Raw genomic sequence first — 19,970 nt, forward strand, 5'->3', positions numbered from 1 at the left:
GTGGGTGATCGGATCTTAATGAATTTTGATATTTAGAAGGACCTCGTGACTCAGAGCACTTATTTTAAATCCTGAGAGAGAGAGAGGCTCCTGGACAATATAGAGAAAAATTATAACGGAATATTTTTTTTTATTTTCCCCATGGGGGGATCTTATGGAGCCAATGGTTCTAGATACTCGGGAGAGGGCTCATTCAAATGAAAACCAAAACTATTAGAAACCTTTTTAAGGGACCAAAAAGATTGGAGGGTAACTAGCCCTCTTTTTCCCCAGGGATATTCTTTCAAAATTTGACACGACCATTTGATTCACCATAATGAAAAGGTCTTCCCATAGAAAATTATGACCATGGAATATCTGCACCCCCACCCCCCACCCCCAGAAAATTTCTCCCAAAACATTCTATATGTTTCCTAAAAACAAACACTATATGTGAAAAATGGTTGAACTGCGTAGCTTATAGCCCTTTTCCAGCGACAATGGGGGCTAATATCATTCCCAAGAGCATAGTTATTAGACCTGTCCAAACACAAAAAAAAACACAAAATTCCACGTTTTCGTAGTTAAGAGCCCAAAACCTTTATAATAGGTTCTCTGATATGGTGAATCTGATGATTCGATCTTCTTGAAAATCTTTTAAATTTTTGGGGATGCTACCTTCGTTTTTCAAAAATCAAGCAGATTTTTCTCAGGTTTGCAGCATTTTGTAGGTAATATTTAACTTAATAAATTGTATTTATTTGGAATCAGCATAACAGCCAAATCTTTTGATGTACCTATCGCTCCTTACTTACAGTTGATTACCCTGAACTGTTTGATATATATCTACGGTTTAATGCCCATTTTATAGATACAAAATATTCATTGGAGTAAAAAGAAAAAGTGGAGTAATCGAGGAAAAAAGTGGAGTACAAATCAAGCAGAGCAATAACAAGGAAGAACAACACTAATCAAACAGTAATAATAACACACAAAAATCCAATTATTGATAAAAAAAAATAACAGAAAACAAACAAGAGCTAAGAGCTCATATGGCACTTGTGACAAAGTAGGAAGAGCTAAGACCCAAGACCTAATATGGTATGAGGTCTAGCAAAATTCTAAGAATCAATAGTTTGCTTTAAAAGGAAAATCAGAGGCTTAATGCCTTCATGGAAATTCTCTTCCCTCATGATAAATTACTCCATGGAAAGATCCTACCCCGTAACACCCTCCCCCAGCCCCCCTTCAACGCGAAAAAGTCCCCTATAAACGTCTGTACACTTTCCAATAACCATTACTATATGTAAACAATGGTCAAAGTTTGTAACTTATAGCCTCTCCCCTGGGGACTGTGTGGGATTACGTCGACCCGAAAAGACATAACAGTTCGGTTTTTAGACTATGCTGAACAAAATGGCTATCTTAAAATTTTGATCCGTTCACTTTGGGAAAAATTGAGCGTAGGAGGGGGCCTAAGTTCTCTCCATTTTTGGTAACTTAAAAAGGGCACTAAAACATATAATTTTGGTTAGAATGATCCCTCTTGCAGTATTCTAGGACCACTGGGTCGATACGATCACCCCTGGGAAAAAAAAACAAAAACAAAACAAAAAAACAAATAAACACGCATCCGTGTTTTTTCTTCTGGGCAAATATACAAAATTTTACATTTTTTTTAGATAGGCACTTCGACAGTAGGATTTTCTGATACGCTGAATCTGATGGTGGGATTTCCGTTAAGATTTTATGACTTTTAAGGGGTGTTATCCCCTATTTTCTAAACTAAAGGAAATTTTCTCAGGCTCGTAACTTTTGATGGGTAAGTCTAAGCTCGAAGAAACTTTTACTTTTAAAATCAGCATGAAAATATCATCCTTTTGATACAACTGTTGGTATTAAAATTTTATTTTTTAGAGTTTAGGTTACTATTTAGCTGGATCGCTCCTTATTATAGTCCGTTACCACGAACTGTTTGATAGCTGTTGTACTTGAATAAGCTACCTTAACAAGTGTTGCTGCATCTTAGACACGTATTTAATTTGTGATCTCTGGAAACGTTTGATTTTTGATCTCTGGAGGGCTTAAATTTAGTAAATTTTAGTTGTAGAGCTTTTTTTGCGTGTTATTTTTTAAAAATATTTTTTTCGTTCTTTTCGCTGAAAAAGGCTCGCGGACGTGGGACGGAAATATTCGGAATATTTTTTAATTGAAGCGTTGTTTTGTTTTTATTTTTTGTTCACTGCCTTGTTGAAATTAAAGCCCCCATTACAATTAGGGGGCTGGTGGAATTGCTCGATAGGGTTCTGGCATCTTGAAGGTCCCCAACTAGCGGGTCCTGAAGGGTTTTTAAGAAAAACACTTTCTATTATGTAACAACACAACCCTATTACATAGCACCCAAAGAAAATCCTGAAGTGAAAAGATCCTGACCTCCATAGATGTTTTAAGTAATTAATAACTGCATCTCTTAGAAAACAGTCCCTGTTAGTATGCACCTGTATCATTTCTTAGAAAACATTCCATAAGACGTAACATGCACCTGCACCTTGAAAAAGTTTTTTAAAAATGTCGGGATAGAAATTCGAAGAGGGTACTGTCATGGAATCCAAAGGGCCGTAACTACTACTTAAATGTTTCGTTATTTTTTTTAGCTGTACACTAAGATTAGTGAAAACAGAGCCACCCCAGGAACAGCCAGCCCCGTAAACCCCTTAGCATTAAATCCCCCTCTTCCTTCATGTTTTTCCCCAAATGCATCTTTTGAAAATTTTAAATAGCCATTCTGTCCAAAATATCAAAAATTCAAATTGCTATAACTCAGGGGTTGATAAATCCTCCATAGCCCCCAGGACAAGGATTGTAACTTACTTAAGTTGCCTATTAACAAAATATTAGGGTTTTTTTTGAAGGGGTGGTCGTATTAACTTTGGAGGTGGGGGTCGTTTGATCGGAAATTGAAACTTCTGGTTTTATTTAAGAGTCACAAGTGATCAATGGGGAACTAGCTCACGGCTTGCTCTTTCAAAGGGCACCCGGTCAAAATTTGAGATTCCCACTTCGTTCCAAAAAGTTCCAGGGCTAAATAACTATGCGTCCAGGGTTGAAAGAAAAGTAAAGACCACTTTAAACTTGAGATTAGCAGATACAAACACCTATTAAAATTCAAACTCAAAACGACGCGAAATTACTATTAAAGAATAAATGAAATCCAAAACAAACAAAAATTAAAAAAAAAACAATCATAGCAAAAAACATACAACAAGTAACACGATAAATGAATTTTAAAGCAGGTAATGCTGAAATTGAATATGCATATCAATATTAAAAGAAAATAAATATTTTGCTATTGAAGTATTAATGAAACCCAAAACGAACAGAAATTAAATAAACAATCAATTCAATCAAACAAACAATAGATAATAATTTAAATGAATATTTAAATCTTAAAACGAGTGAAACGTAAATTGAATATGCAAATCATGCTTAAAACGAACAAAAAACGCTGGAAACAATAGTTTGGGTATCGCCTCCTTCTCTCACTGTAAAAGTCTAAAACCTTCTGTGTCATTGGCGCTTTACAGAAAACGAATTGTATTACAAATATTTTCTTTTGTATTTAATAATGAAAATAAGCATTAAATTACAGCAAAATTTCGAACTAAAGAGTTTTCAGCAATTTATATCATTAAGCGTCAAATCTTCAGTTTGATTTATTAGTTCTTTTTAAGATTGTTCAAGAAGAGTATAGTTTCAATACAAACAAGAGTTTGGATACTGCCCCCTTCCTGAATTGTAAAAACCTAAGGCCTACTGCGTCATTGGTGCTTCGCTAAAAACAAACTATATTGCAAATATTTTCTTTCCGGTTCTTACAGTATTGAAAATGAAAATAAAATTACAACGGAATAAAATCTTGAACTGATGGATCTTTCAACAATTAATATCATTATATATCAAATATTCAGTTCGATTTTTTTTATACTTTCCAAGACACATATTTAATTTTCAGTAAAGTGCCAATGAAGCAGTGGATTTTAGGTTTTTACAATGAGAGAAAGAGGCAAAACCCAAACTGTTGTTTGTAGAGAGTTTTTTTTTCAAACAGTTCGTGGTAACGAACTGTAGTAAGGAGCGACCCGGCTCAATAGTAACCAAAACTCTAAAAAATGGAATTTTGATACCAATACCTACATCAAAAGAATCGCATTTTAATGCTGATTTTAAATATAGTTACGAGCCTGAGAAAATTTGCGTTATTTTAGAAAATAGGGGAAAACACCCCCTAGAAGTCATAGGATCTTAACGAAAATCACATCATCAGATTCAGCGTATCAGAGAACCCTACTGTAGAAGTTTCAAGCTCCTATCTACAAAAATGTGGAATTTTGTATTTTTTGCCAGAAGGCAGATCACGGATGCGTGTTTTTTTTTTTTTTTTTTTTTTTTTTTTTTTTTTTTTTTTTTTTTTTTTTTTTTTTTTTTTTTTTTTTTTTTTTTTTCAGGGGTGATCGTATCGACCCAGTTGTCCTAGAATGTTGCAAGAGGGCTCATTCTAACGGAAATGAAAAGTTCTAGTGCCCTTTTTAAGTGATCAAAAAAATTGGAGGGCACCTAGGCCCCCTCCCACGCTAATTATTTTACCAAAGTCAACGGATCAAAATTCTGAGATAGCCATTTTATTCAGCGTAGTCGAAAAACCTTATAACTATGTCTTCAGGGACGACTTACTCCCCCACAGTCCCCATGGGAGGGGCAACAAGTTACAAACTTTGACCAATGCTTACATATAGTAATGGTTATTGGGAAGTGTACAGGCGTTTTCAGGAGTATTTTTTTGGTTGGGGGAGGGGTTGAGAAGAGGGGGATATGCTGGGGGATTTATTCTGCACACCAAGAAAAGACGCATGTAGATCGCCTAAAATAGTGTTAGTTAAAAAATGTAGTATCCTTAGATGACTGATTTCAATATATGTAATTAATTTTAAAGATCCGCAGTTTACTTGATGACAGAGCTGAGTTACAAGCGCAAATTCAGGACCAGTCCCGTGTTATTACCGCATTGAAGAAGCAGTTGACCTTAGCAGCTAAAGAGGTTGAGGATATGCAGCAACCACAGGTAAGCCACAACAATTTGTTCTGGGATATTTTTACTGAAGTACCTACTTCATAGTGATTTAGTTGTAATGGAATAAGCTTAGATTATTCCATCTATCCTATTGCAGTTTTTATTTTTATTTTTGATAATACATTTCAATGGTTCAGTTCACAAAAGATGCTGTTGTTCTAGCAAAATTCAAAAACTATTCACCATGGCCATGTCGAGTGTTGGATATAATTCAGGCCAAGAACAAAAAAATATCCTATGTTGTATTTTGTTATGGAAGCCATGAAATCGTGACAACAACAGCCTCACAGCTTTCGGCCTTTGTTAACATTCCAAAGGAGGCCAAGAAGAAAAATGAATTAGGCGTTGCAAACGCTTTTGCCGAATTAGCTGATTTTCCTGATAAGCATCTCGAGATTAGTGGTTCTAGTTTACCAGATACATCGGCGCAGGATTTACTAGCATTATTTAAAAACACAATGAAAAAATAAATATGAAAAAGTACTTTCAGCTGGAAGTAAGGAACAGCATTAAAACTTAAAACAAACAGAAACTATTACCCATTTGAGGGGCTCACCTCCTCCTAATACCTCGCTCTACGTTAAAGTATTTTTAGTAGTTTCAACTATTTATTCTACGGCTTTTGTGATTCTGGGGTCATTCTTAATGAATTGGGACAAAATTTAAGCTTTAGTGTAAAGAGCGAGGATCTGACAAGGGGGCGAACCCCCTCATATATGTAATAAAAATATGAGAATACAAAAGTTCTTTACGTAAGCTAATTTATAAGTTACGTAAATCTCTTACTAATAAAAATATTCGTAAAAAATTAAAAGTTCTAGTTGCCTTTTTAATTAACCAAAAAATCGGAGGGCAACTAGGCTTCCTCCCCCGCTCTTTTTTTCTCAAAATCATTCGATCAAAATTATGAGAAAGCCATTTAGCCAAAAAAAAAAAAAATGCAAATTTCGTTTTAATTATTCCTCTGCGGAGAGCCAAAAACGTTCAGAAATTAAATTAAAAAAAACAAGTTTTTTTAACTGAAAGTAAGGAGCGACATTAAAACTTAAAACGAACAGAAATTACTTCGTATATGAAAGAGGCTGCTTCCTCATCAACGCCCCGCTCTTTACGCTAAAGTTTTTTACTGTTTTAAAAAGAAGAATTGATAGACAGAGTCAAACTTTAGCGTAAAGAGCGGGGCGTTGATGAGGAAGCAGCCTCTTTCATATACGAAGCAATTTCTGTTCGTTTTAAGTTTTAATGTCGCTCCTTACTTTCAGTTAAAAAAACTTGTTTTTTTTTATTTAATCGTTTCAAGCTTGATTTGCGCATTCAATTCAAGCATTACTCGCTTTAAGATTTTTTTGTTCACTTATGCTGTTACTTGTTGTATGTTTTTTTGCTATGATAGTTTATTTAATTTCTGTTCGTTTCAGGTTTTATTTATGTTTTAATAGTAATTTCTGGCCCTTTCGAGTTTTAGTTTTAACATGTATTTGCATCTGCTGATCTTAAGTTTGATCTGCTGATCTGAAGTTGATCTAAAATTAAAGTTCTTTTTCGAGAAATTTATTTTTAATTAATAATACTAAAATAGTAAGCCAACATCAACTAAACTTACAATCAAACAGTTCGTGGTAACGAACTGTAGTAAGGAGTGACCTTACTACAATATAACCGATATATTGTATATATGCTCAATAGTAACCGAAACTCTAAAACACGGAATTTTGATACCAATAGTTACATCAAAAGAATTGTATTTTTATGATGAATTTAAATATTTAAGTTTTATCAAGTTTAGTTATACACATCAAAAGTTACGAACCTGAGACAATTTGCTTTATTTTAAAAAATAGGGCAAAACACTCCCTAAAAGTCAGTGAATCTTAGCGAAAATCATATCATCAGATTCAACGCATCAGAGAACTTTACTGTAGAAATTTCAAGCTCCTATCCACAAAAAACTGGAATTTTTGTTATTTTTTTTGTAAGAAGATACATCACGGATGTATGTTTATTCATTTATTCATTTTTTTCAGGAATGATCGTATCAACCCAGTGGTCCTAGAATGTCGCAAGAGGGCTCATTATAACGGAAATTAAAAGTTCTAGTGCCGTTTTTAATTTACCAAAAAATCGGAGGGCATCTAGGCCCCCTCCCACGCTAATATTTTCCCAATGTTACAGGGAAAAATTTGAGATAGCCATTTTGTTCAGCATAGTAAATAAACCTAATAACTAAGTCTTTGGGGACGACTTAATCCCCCACAGTTCAAAGGGGAGGGGCTTCAAGTTACAAACTTCGACCATTATGTACGTATAACAATGGTTATTGGGAAGTGTACAGACGATTTCAAGGAACTTTTTCGCGTTGGGGGATGAGGGGGTGGGTTCGGTGGAGGGGGTTACATGGGAGGATCTTTCAATGGAGGAATTTACTATGAGGGAAGGGAATTTCCATGAAGGGGGCGCAGGATTTTCTAGTATTATTTAAAAAAAAATGAGAAAAGAAGTTTTTCAACTGGAAGTAAGGAGGAGCATTAAAACTTAAAACGAACAAAAATAATTGTGTATATGAAGGGGTTTCCCCCTCCTAAACACCTGGCTCTTCACGGTAAAGTTTTTAGCACTTTTTAAAAGCTTTCCATTCTAATTAAAAGACCCTTATGTTTTGGGAGTTGTTCTAACAAAATCGGGACAAGAAATCAAATATTTTCCACAAGGAAAATCATCCCCGTGGAATCCCACCTCAAGCCGAAAATCCCCTTTGCGATAACTACCTGATGCTTCCCAATAACAAACTCTATACGCAAACAATAAGCAAATTTCATAGCTTGAAAATGTATTTCCGCGAGCTGGGGGGGGGGGATTCGTTTTATCTCAAAATTTTGATCGTACGATTTTAATGGAAAATGGGCGGGGTAGGGGGGCTAGTTGCCCTCTAATCTCTGTTTTTACTTTAAAGGGGCACTAGAAATTTTAATTTTCTTTCAAACGAGTCCTCTTCAAATTTTCTAGGATCATTTATTTGATACGATCACCCCCGGAAAAAAAAATAAACATGCATCTGTGATCTTTCATCTGACAAGAAATACAAAATTCCACATTTTTAAAGATAAGAGCTTGAAACTAGTACATTAGCAATCTCTGATACACTGAATCTGGTGGTTTGATTTTCATTAAGATTTTATGGCTCTTAGAGGATGTTTCCCCTTTTTCAAAATAAGGCAAATACTCTCAGGCTCCTAACTTTTGATGGATAAGACTAAACTTGATAAAATGTATATATTTGAAAGTGGCATAAAAATCTAATTCTTTCGATATATCTATTGGCAAAAAATTTTGTTTTTTAAGGTTTTGGTTATTATTGAGCCTTGTCGCTCCTTAGCTATGGCTTGTTACCGCGAACTATTTGATAAATCCAGAAATGTCGAAGCGGCCACAGTAGGGAAGAGGTACACCTTGCCCAAACTCTTTTGATCTGAAAAAAACTCCTTTTGTTAGTTTTGTGACTTTAAGATGAAACAGAAAAAAAAATACACGAAACCCTTGTGGTGTATCACAGGATTTGAATAGAAGCAAAAGGTCACAGCTTTAAATAAGAAGGTTGAGAGCTGGTTTAATTTATAACTCATCTACCCATGGCTTTCTTCTATATTTATACGAATACTCACAGAAAATTAGAAATATTTGATATGAGAAGCACAGTTTGAGGGAATTAGAATCCATTCCTACCAAGTCAATGGCCCGCCAGCCCTCCTCATGAATACAAATTGCTGATACAAAAGTATCATGCTGAAAACTACATGGACAATGAAAACTTCAAAACTTCCCTTTTGAGTCGGAAGCTAACTCAGATATATTCTCATTTATTATGACAATCAATGAAAAGTCAGTCCTAAAATAGGTTTTAACCATAATTTTTTAATTCAATGTTCTGAATTAATTTTCGGTTCTTAATCTCTTTTTCATTGGCCTAGTATTTAGAAGTTTAGTCGCTAGTTTTCTCCAAAATTTGATATCTAAATTTCAAAATATTCAAAGCCTTTTTAATCCAGATTGAGCAAACGTATGAGGACTGAATAACTTTCTTGTCCCTTATTTGAGCAGAATATCAACTAACTTATCAACTAACTTATCAACTTCTCATCAACTAACTTAACTTTTTTCTAAGATCGGAAAAAGTTTTTGTCTAGAATTTTATTGATTTCTCTTTTTTTTAAGCATAAACAACACCTTCACGAAAAAAGTCTTTTAATATTTCAAATAAAGCATACCAGCAGCTGAATTAAACTAAGTTTTGACAAATAAAATCTCAGCGAAATACACCTTACTCAGTAAATTGTATGCTTGCTATTTGTATGACTGAGAAACTTTTTCAACAATTTTTAACAACATACACCATTTGGGAAAAAATACAAAATTCCACATTTTATAGATATGATTTTGAAACTTCTACAGTAGGGTTTTCTGATACGCTGAATCAGATGGTTTGATTTTCGTTAAGATACTTTGACTTTTAGGGAGTGTTTACCCCTATTTTCTAAAATAAGGCAAATTTTCTCAGGCTCATAACTTTTGATGGGTAGAACTAAACTTGATGAAACTTGTATATTTAGAATCAGCGTAAAAATGTAATTCTTTTGAAGTAACCATTGGTATCAAAATTCCGTTTTTTAGAGTTTCGGTTAATACTGAGTCGGGTCGATTACTGTAGTTCGTTACCACGAATTGTTCGATTCGGGTGAGTTCTGCCTACATAGTATTTGCCACAGTTGCATGGTATTTGATAGATAACTCATTAGCGATTGTGAAATCATCATCCCTGAAATCATTGATTGACGCCTTGCCATAATTATAAGTTAAATGTCCCTTTGTGTCGCTACAACTTTGTTCGTTTTTATTCGCAATAATCTTTCATGTTTAAGGGAGAAAGTCGTCCATTCGGGTATTTTAACGCCTAAACTTACATAGAGGACCAAATATTAATTTTGTCCTCTATATTTTGGGTCGGTTTAAAGTTTTAGTTCTTTTTTTTTTATTTCTTTTATCTCAAATCGATTGACGTCCTTTTTTCTTTTCTAGGTTTAAAATTAAAAGGCTGAGCAGTAAATTTCGAAAACTTCTGTGTAAGTTTATGCTGCTGCCGTCTTTTTGTGTAATAGCGTTCATTTTTACATAGAAAGTCGTTGCAAGAGATCAGCCTTCTTGTAATTGGTAAGTTTACATAAAAATCAAGGATTTTCAACCTTAAGTTCATTTAATTCTCAGTAAAATTTTTATTTGTGCTTTTTTCTCTCCCTTTTTCATATTTTTAAATAAATTGAACCCTTTACATTTTAACTCTTGTTATTATTTATTTTATGTTTTTGCTCATCCCTCGCTAAACGAATTTACTGCTCATCCAAGCTCTTCTGCTTCTTCCATGGCCTCTGCTTCTCAGCTGAGGAACCGCTTCATGAGTCAACAAGTGAACAAAAAAAAATCCGACATTTTATTTTCCCTCTTTCTTAATAAAAGTAAATCTTGCTCAAAATCATGTCCTGGAATTATTTTTTTATGGTAGAAAAAGAAGTACCGCATCTTTGTGCTTATTTATCTATACTGCTATATTAACTGTATAATAATTATAAAATAAATAAAATAGACCAATGCTTCAGACATCACTTTCAGTTCAAGTTAGATAACTTAGAGGAGTGGATTTATGCTAAGGAAAAGAGTTCAAAACTGAAAAATCCGGTAAGTTTTCATGATCCCACATGGCTCTCAAAGAAAAACTATTATTGCGGAACATATATTTTGAGAAATATATTGTTCAACGAAGAAATTACATCCATCACTATCACATCCAGTTCAAGAACTTGCAGAAGTGTATATATGCTACCATTTAGTCTTTTCATCTCTTAGACTTCAAAATAGTATCTTCAAATGATCAGAAATAAAGGAAAAATTCTTGTGTGGGTGGGACTTACTTTATGATATGAAACATTCCGGAAATTTTAACTAGATTTGATAGCACAGAGGGGCTCCCACATTTCCCTCCTAAAAAACATTACATTATCAATGTCTTGAAGAATTTTCAAGTCAAAAATAGCAACTAAGTCCTCCAACGATTTTTCCGAAGTTCTCAAGATTTTTTTTCGAAATCCTATGCGTTTGAACTTTGCATTTAGGTAGAATTTATGTTTCCACATTGAAAGCTCAGAAGGCTCGTCTGACATCTTTTTTTTTATATATAAATGTGAGTATTCGAGCACTGAAGAAGAAAACTTATTAGATAACTATAGTCAGCACAGTTAGATAAGAGTAAGAAGTAGCTTGTCATTCTAGCTAAATGATTAGTGCGCCTGCGAATACTCTTTGAGGGACTTGGCCGCTTAGAAAATTTATCTTGCAAAATACTCTCCACAGAAAAGCTGTAATGTCACTTCATGGGGGCAACTATTTCAAATTTCTGGAACATAGCCAATCAAATGAAACATTGTTAGCGTTACCTCTACAATTGCGAATGGTTGAGTTCCTCCATTTTACCTAAATGTGCAAAACGGTCACTTCAAGTTCACCCACAAGAAAAGAAATTTTCAGCCCTCCTTAGAAAATGCTATTCTGAAAAAATATGGCACTTTGGCTGCGTAGAAAATTTTTTCAGGCCTCCCCCACCCTCTTCCCCTAAAAAATATGGTCAAACTGAAAAATGATTTCTTTCCACTATAAAAGTCCTATGAGTAACAGTGATTCACTCTATTCTAAATATTTTCTATCTTTCACAGAAAGCAATTAATCTAGAGTAAGTTACACTTACTCTATTTAGGTAATATTACCTAAATTACTTATATTACTTAATTTTAATAAATACCAAATACTTAATATTTAAATATTTTAAATATTTCATACAGGTTAAATCTTTGAATTTAACCTGATGATGACAGGCACAGGTCCTGTCAAAATTATCGTTAGAAAAAGCAATCACCTGACATCCATAGCTTAGGTAAGCTTATTACCATCTATCATTATCAAACAGTTCGTGGTAACGAACTGTAGTAAGGAGCGATCCGGCTCAATAGTAAACGAAACTCTAAAAAACGCTAAAAGATATATCAGAAGAATCGGATTTTTATGCTGATTTTAAATATATAAGTTTCATCAAATTTAGTCTTTGTCATCAAAAGTTACGAGCCTGAGATAATTTGCCTTATTTTGGAAAATAGGGGGTAACACCCCCTAGGATCTTAACGAAAATCGCACCATCGCATTCAGTGTATCAGAGAACCCTATAGAAAAAAATTTCAAGGTCCAATCTACAAAAATGTGGAATTTCGTATTTTTTGCCAGAAGACAAATCACGGGTGCGTGTTTATTTGTTTTTTTGTTGTTTTTTTTCCGGGGGTCATCGTATCGACCAAGTGGCCCTAGAGTTTTGCAAGAGGGCTCATTCTGACGAAAATAAAAAGTTCTAGTGCCCTTTTTAAGTGACCAAAAAAATTGGAGGGCACTTAGGCCCCCTCCCACGCTCATTTTTTTCCCAAAGTCAACGGATCAAAATTTTGAGATAGCCATTTTGTTCCGCATAGTAGAAAACCATAATAACTATGTCTTTGGGGATGACTTACCCCCACAGTCCCTGGAGGAGGGGCTGCAAGGTACAAACTTTGACCAATGTTTACATACAGTAATAGTTAATGGGAAGTGTACCGACGTTATCAGGGGGATTTTTTTGGTTTGGGTGTGGGGTTTAGTGGAGGGGGCTATATGGGAGGATCTTTCCTTGGAGAAATATTTCATGGGGGAAGAGAAATTCAATGAAAAGGGCGCAGGACTTTCTAGCATTATTATAAAAAAAACAATGAAAATATAAACATGAAAAAGCTTTTTCAATTGAAAGTAAGGAGAAGCATTAAAACTTAAAACGAACAGAGATTATTACGCATATGAGGGGTTCTAAAAATACTTTAGCATAAAGAGCGAGGTATTTAGGAAGAGATAAATACTTCGCTCTTTATGCTAAAAAATTTTTAAGTAATTTCAACTATTTATTCTACGGCCTTTCTGATTCAGGGGTCATTCTTAAAGAATTGGGACAAAACAAGATTTAGTGTTAAGAGCAAGGTATTAACGAGGGGACCAACCCTCTCATACATATAATCAAAAATATAAGAATATAAAAGTTTGTTACGTAAGTTAATTCTTAAGTTATGTATTTTTTTTTACTAATAAAAACGTTCGTTAAAAATTAAAAGATCTAGTTGCCTTTTTAAGTAACCGAAAAATTGGAGGCCAACTAGGCCTCCTTCCCCACCCCTTATTTCTCAAAATCGTCTGATCAAAACTAAGAGAAAGCCATTTAGCCAAAAAAAAGAATTAATGTGAAATTTTATTTTAATAGTTTATGTACGGAGAGCCAAAATCAGACATGCATTAATTCAAAAACTTTCAGAAATTAAATAAAAAAAACAAGTTTTTTGAAATGAAAGTAAGGAGCAACATTAAAACTTAAAACGAACAGAAATTACTCCGTATATGAAAGGGGCTTTTCCTCCTCGACACCCAGCTCCTTGCGCTAAAGTTTGATTCTTTTCGCAACTCTACTTTTTAAAACAATAAAAAACTTTAGCGTAAGGAGCGGGGTGTCGAGGAGGAAAAGCCCCTTTCATATACGGAGTAATTTCTGTTCGTTTTAAGTTTTAACGTCGCTCCTTACTTTCATTTCAAAAAACTTGTTTTTTTTATTTAATTATGTATAAAAGTCAGGCTGGCCTCAGAGAATATATTAGAAAATACTTAAAGCGGAGAGATCAGGATGAAATTGGATGGGAATAATAAACACCTGTCTAAGATACGTGCCTGTCATAACCGGAATGGATCTGCTCTCTTTGGTGGAGTTGGGGGGGAGTAATTCGGACAAATGAGGTATTTGTAACTTTCAAGCGGGTGACTAGATCTTAATGAAATTTAATATTTAGAAGGATCTTGTGCTTTAAAGCTCTAATTTTAAATTGCGACCAGATCCTGTGACATTGGGGGGAGTTGGAGGGGGAAATCAGAATTCTTGGAAAATGTGAAAATGGGGGTATTTTTATCTTACGAATAGGTGATCGCATCTTAATGAAACTTGATATATATAAAAGAATCTTATGGCTCAGATGCTCCATTTTTGACTCGAGTTGGATCCGGGGACATAGGGGATTGGAGGAGGGGAACGGAAATCTTGGAAAACGCTTAGAGTGGAGAGATCGGGATGAAATTTGATGGGAATAATAAGCACAAGTTTTAGATACGTGGTTGACATAATTGGAACGGATCCGTTCTCTTTGGAGGAGCTGGGGGGTGTTAATTTGGAAAAATTAGAAAAATTAAGGTATTTTTAACTTAAGAACGGGGGACCGGATCTTAATGAAATTCGATATTTAGAAGGAATTCATGGCTCAGAGCTCTTATTTTAAATCCCAACTAGATCTGTTGACATTGGGGGAGCTGGAGGGGGAAATCAGAAATCTTAGAAGACGCTTAGAGTGGAGGAATCGGGATGAAGCTTGGTGGGTAGAATAAGTAAATGTCCTTGATACGTGATTGACGTAACCGTACTGGATTCGCTCTCTTTCGAGGAGTTGGGAGGAGGGGTTCAGTGATTTGGCGAGTTTGGTGCTTCTGGACGTGCTAGGACGATGAAAATTGGTAGGTGTGTCAAGGAGCTGCACAAATGGACTTGATAAAGTCGTTTTCCCAGATTCGACCATCTGGGGGGCAAAAGGGAGAGGAAAAATTAGAAAAAATTAAGTATTTATAACTTGCGAGTAGGTGATCGGATCTTAATGAATTTAGATATTTAGAAGGACATCGTACCTCAGAGCTCTTATTTTAATTCCTGGCCGGTATTAAGCCTCTGATTTTCCTTTTAAATCAATCTAACAGCCTAACATCTCTAACAGCCGAGATTTTCATGCTTCGTATACCTCATAAATTTCAAACCAATGAAAAATTGAATCATGTTAAACTTTATGCTGAAAATCTGCGATGAGGGTCAGAGAAGAGAGAGAAGTCAGAAAAGAAGGTGTCAGCACGCCATAAGTTGAACAGCTTATGAATCTTATACGTTGTTTCAAGACCTCTGGCAGGGTGTCCATGCTGCTGATCGGCAGGTTCTCTTTTATAGCGCACGAAGTGGAGGCCAATTCAAGTTTTGCTGCGCTCTCTTTTTGAAGCTCTTTAATATGAACAATGCTTGATGTAGTAGAAGGATCCTATTGTGATAACTAGTGCTTTGCCTAAATTTTCAGAGGCCTAACAACACTTTATCTTGACAGGTTCACATATCTTAATACGGTAGCAATTTCTTATAAACCAGGGCTCTAATCAAATAAATGTTATCAAATAAATAAATAATCAAATAAATAAATGGTATGTTGAGTGGTTTTTAACCCTTGAAGACATCTGATCGGAATTTTAAGGTAGCTGTTTAATTTAAAAATTGTACAAAAAACAAATTAATTTGCTTCCTAGGATGGCATTAATCCCAAAGCTCTTGAGAAACGGGTCGCAAATAAAATAACTTTTTAACCATGGTCAAAGTATATATAATATATTTTGACCATGGTCAAAGTATATATATATATATATATATATATATATATATATATATATATATATATATATATATATATATATATATATCCCTCCAAAAAAAACAACAAAATTCAATCGTTTTTATGGCACTTGGTATTAACCAAGTGACATATAGCAATCGCCAATTCTGTCGACCTGTCTGTCGGTCCTGGTTTTGCTACTTTAGGCACTTCCAGGTAAGCTAGGACAATGAAATTTGGCAACCGTATCAAAGACCGGGCCAGATTAACTTAGAAATAGTCGTTTTCCCGATTTGATCATCTGGGGGGGGGGGGGGGGGTGGCGGGCCGGTTAATTCGCAAAAAATAGAAAAAATGAAGTATTTTTAACTTATGAGCGGGTGATTGGATCTTAGTGAAATTTGATGTTTGGAATGATATTTTGTCTCAGAGCTCTTATTTTAAATCCCGACCGGATCTGATGACATTGGAGGGGGAAAACCTAAAGTCCCGGTTTTGCTACTTTAGGCACTTCTAGGTAAGCTAGGACAATGACATTTGGCAAGCGTATCAGGGACCGGACCAGATTAAATGAGAAATAGTCGTTTTCCCGATTTGACCATCTTGGGGGGGGGGCTGGTTAATTCGGAAAAAATAGAAAAAATGAAGTATTTTTAACTTATGAGCGGGTGATTGGATCTTAATGAAATTTGATGTTTGGAATGATATTGTGTCTTAGAGCTCTTATTTTAAATCCCGACCGGATCTGATGACATTGGGGGGAGTTGGAGGGGGGGAACCTAAAATCTTGGAAAACACTTAAAGTAGAGGGATCGGGATGAAACTTGATGGGAAAAATAAGCGCAAGTCCCAGATACATGATTGACATAATTGGAACTGATTTGCTCTCTTTGGGGTAGTTGGGGGGGGGGGGTAATTCTTAAAAATTAGAAAAAATGAGGTATTTTCAACTTACGAACCGGTGATCGGATCTCAATGAAATTTGATGTTTAGAAGGATATCGTGTTTTAGAGCTCGTATTTTAAATCCCAACCGGATCTGGTGACGGGGGCGGGGAGTTGGGAGGGGGAACCTTAAAACTTGGAAAACACTTAGAGTGGAGGGATTGGGATGAACATGGTGGGAAAAATAAACACAAGTCCTAGATAGATGATTGACATAAACGGAACGGATCCGCTCACTTGGGGGGGGGGGCATTTCTGAAAAATTAAAAAAATGAGGTATTTTTAACTTACGAACGGGTGATCGGATCTCAATGAAATTTGATATTTAGAAGGATATCGTGGCTCAGAGCTCTTATTTCAAACCCGACCGGATCTGGTGACGGGGGCGGGGAGTTGGGAGGGGGAACCCTAAAACTTGGAAACCACTTAGAGTGGAGGAATTGGGATGAACATAGTGGGAAAAATAAACACAAGTCCTAGATAGATGATTGACATAAACGGAACGGATCCGCTCTCTTGGGGGGGGGGGGGTATTTCTGAAAAATTAAAAAAATGAGGTATTTTTAACTTACGAACGGGTGATCGGATCTCAATGAAATTTGATATTTAGAAGGATATCATGGCTCAGAGCTCTTATTTCAAACCCGACAGGATCTGGTGACATTGGGGGGAGTTGGGAGGGGGAAACCTAAAACTTGGAAAACACTTAGAGTGGAGGGATCGGGATGAAACTTGGTGGGAACAAAAAACACGAGTCCTAGATACATGATTGACATAACCAGAACCGATCCGCTCTCTTTGGGGTAGTTGGGGGGGGGGAGTAATTCTTAAAAATTAGAAAAAATGAGGTATTTTCAACTTACGAACCGGTGATCGGATCTCAATGAAATTTGATGTTTAGAAGGATATCGTGTTTTAGAGCTCGTATTTTAAATCCCGACCGGATCTGGTGACGGGGGCGGGGAGTTGGGAGGGGGAACCCTAAAACTTGGAAAACACTTAGAGTGGAGGGATTGGGATGAACATGGTGGGAAAAATAAACACAAGTCCTAGATAGATGATTGACATAAACGGAACGGATCCGCTCTCTTAGGGGGGGGGGGTATTTCTGAAAAATTAAAAAAATGAGGTATTTTTAACTTACGAACGGGAGATCGGATCTCAATGAAATTTGATATTTAGAAGGATATCGTGGCTCAGAGTTCTTATTTCAAACCTGACCGGATCTGGTGACATTGGGGGGGGGAGTTGGGAGGGGGAAACCTAAAACTTGGAAAACACTTAGAGTGGAGGATCGGGATGAAACTTGGTGGGAACAAAAAACACGAGTCCTAGATACATGATTGACATAACCAGAACGGATCCGCTCTCTTTGGGGTAGTTGGGGGGGGGGGGGTTAATTCTGAAAAATTAGAAAAAATGAGGTATTTTTAACTTACGAACGGGTGATTGGATCTCCATGAAATTTGATATTTAGAAGGATATCGTTTCTGAAAGCTCTTATTTTAAATCCTAACCGGATCTGGTGACATTGGGGGAAGTTTGGGGTGGGGAAACCTAAAATGAGGGAAAACGCTTAGATTGGAGGGATTGGGATGAAACTTGGTTGGAAAAATAAGCAGAAGTCTTGCATACCTGATTTACATAATTGGAACGGATCCACTCAATTGCGGGGGGGGGGAGGGGTAATTCTGAAAAATAAGAAAAAATGACGTATTTTTAACTTACGAAGGAGTGATCGGATCTTCATGAAACTTCATACTTAGAAGGACCTCGTAACTCAGATATCTCATTTTAAATCTCAACCGGATCAAGCGTAATTGGGGGGGGGGGTAGTTGGGGGAACTGGAAATCTTAGAAAATACTTAAAGCGGTGAGATCAGGATGAAACTGGATTGGAAGAATAGGTACCTGTCTAAGATACGTGACTGACATAACTGGACCGGATCTGCTCTCTTTGGTGGAATTGGAGGGGGGGGGGTAATTTTGAAAATTGAGGTATTTGTAACTTTCGAAAGGGTGACCAGATCTTAATGAAATTTGATATTTAGAAGGATCTTGTGCTTTACATAATTATATTATGTGGAGTGGTTTTTAACCCTTGAAGACATCTGATCGGAATTTTAAGGTAGCTGTTTAATTTAAAAATTGTACAAAAATCAAATTAATTTGCTTCCTAGGATGGCATTAATCCCAAAGCTCTTGAGAAACGGGTCGCAAATAAAATAACTTTTTAACCATGGTCATTTTGTGTTTTGTTAAGAGAAAAGGTTTGGACTTGACTGCTCTCGTTTAAATTTGTGATGTTTACCATATTGAACCGTTTATTTTCATCCATTTTACTGAACAAAGTATTTTCAGCATACATACAACAGAACACCCTTATGGGCTTGTCAAGAGCCAGACAGAAGGCTGTCCAAAGGGCAGTCAATCTCTTTTTGTGAAAAAATAAATTTACCCTCATTTGAAACTTGATTCAATTAAAATTTCATTATTTAACCCTTCAACTATCAGTAGTTCCCCAATTACTATAAAATAAAAATAAACTACATAATACCAATCCATCATCAATCTCCAAATCCAAGAAAAATATTTATAGCTTAATATGTGTTTATAATTTTTCTTTTTTTACATTTTAAACAGTATAATCAATTAAGTCCTTTTCTTTGTAGCTGCCCCCCCCCAACAAAAATAAAATAAAAAGATCATCATCTTTTCCTGAAAAAACATTTTTGAGCGGTTTCAGTAATGTGGCTTATGTGAAAAATTGCTTTTGTTTTTGAAATTTTAGGGTTTTTTTTCATCTGACTGTAAACTGCCTCATTTTCTTCTTGCTCTACGTTTTGTCATATTGTCAATGTAGAAGTTTCTTAAATTGAAATTGTTGGAACACTAATAAGGTAAAATACTATGCAAAATATTGTACAGAAATGTAGGTTTCTGAATCTTTATTTGAAGAAAAAATTGTATTGGAAATCTAATAGCCCCATCCCCCTTTTCCCCCTGATAATTGATCGGGGGATGTACTTTTTAAGATATTACAATCATTCTCAAAGGGTTAATAGGTAATACGGAAAAGAGGATAGTGACAGATATCCGAAGCACTTTTAATACTTCTTTTCCTTAATAGCAGACTCACTTTTAAGATTAATAATGTTTTTAGTAATGTAGTAATACTTCAGTTTCTTTGCATATTACCTTGACATTTCTGTTCGGATAGAGTCTTTTTTGGTTAACCAACCTTTTATTGTTTGAATTACTTAGTTCAGGAATACCAAGTGATATTAGATATTCTGTAGCCATCCAAATGTCTGTCAACGACAAGAAATAAAAAGAACGAAAATGAAAATGATA

At 35.4% G+C, this 19,970-nt stretch overlaps 2 protein-coding genes across 2 annotated transcripts in view; both read left to right on the forward strand.

Moving 5' to 3' along the window:
- The window catches only part of LOC136027454 (cilia- and flagella- associated protein 210-like), a 38,041-nt gene extending 27,283 nt beyond the window's left edge, over positions 1-10,758 (forward strand). The window contains exons 4-5 of the mRNA XM_065704736.1: positions 4,970-5,098; positions 10,178-10,758. Of these exons, the coding sequence (XP_065560808.1) occupies positions 4,970-5,098; positions 10,178-10,183 (135 nt within the window). The 3' untranslated portion in view covers positions 10,184-10,758. The remainder of the gene's footprint in view (positions 1-4,969; positions 5,099-10,177) is intronic.
- LOC136027456 (probable cytochrome P450 12a5, mitochondrial) overlaps positions 1-19,970 on the forward strand; it is a 171,729-nt gene that overhangs the window by 29,348 nt on the left and 122,411 nt on the right. The gene's annotated exons all lie outside the window — the stretch shown is intronic.

The sequence above is a fragment of the Artemia franciscana genome, chromosome 5 (genome assembly GCF_032884065.1).
Source record: "Artemia franciscana chromosome 5, ASM3288406v1, whole genome shotgun sequence".
Lineage (NCBI taxonomy): Eukaryota > Metazoa > Arthropoda > Branchiopoda > Anostraca > Artemiidae > Artemia > Artemia franciscana.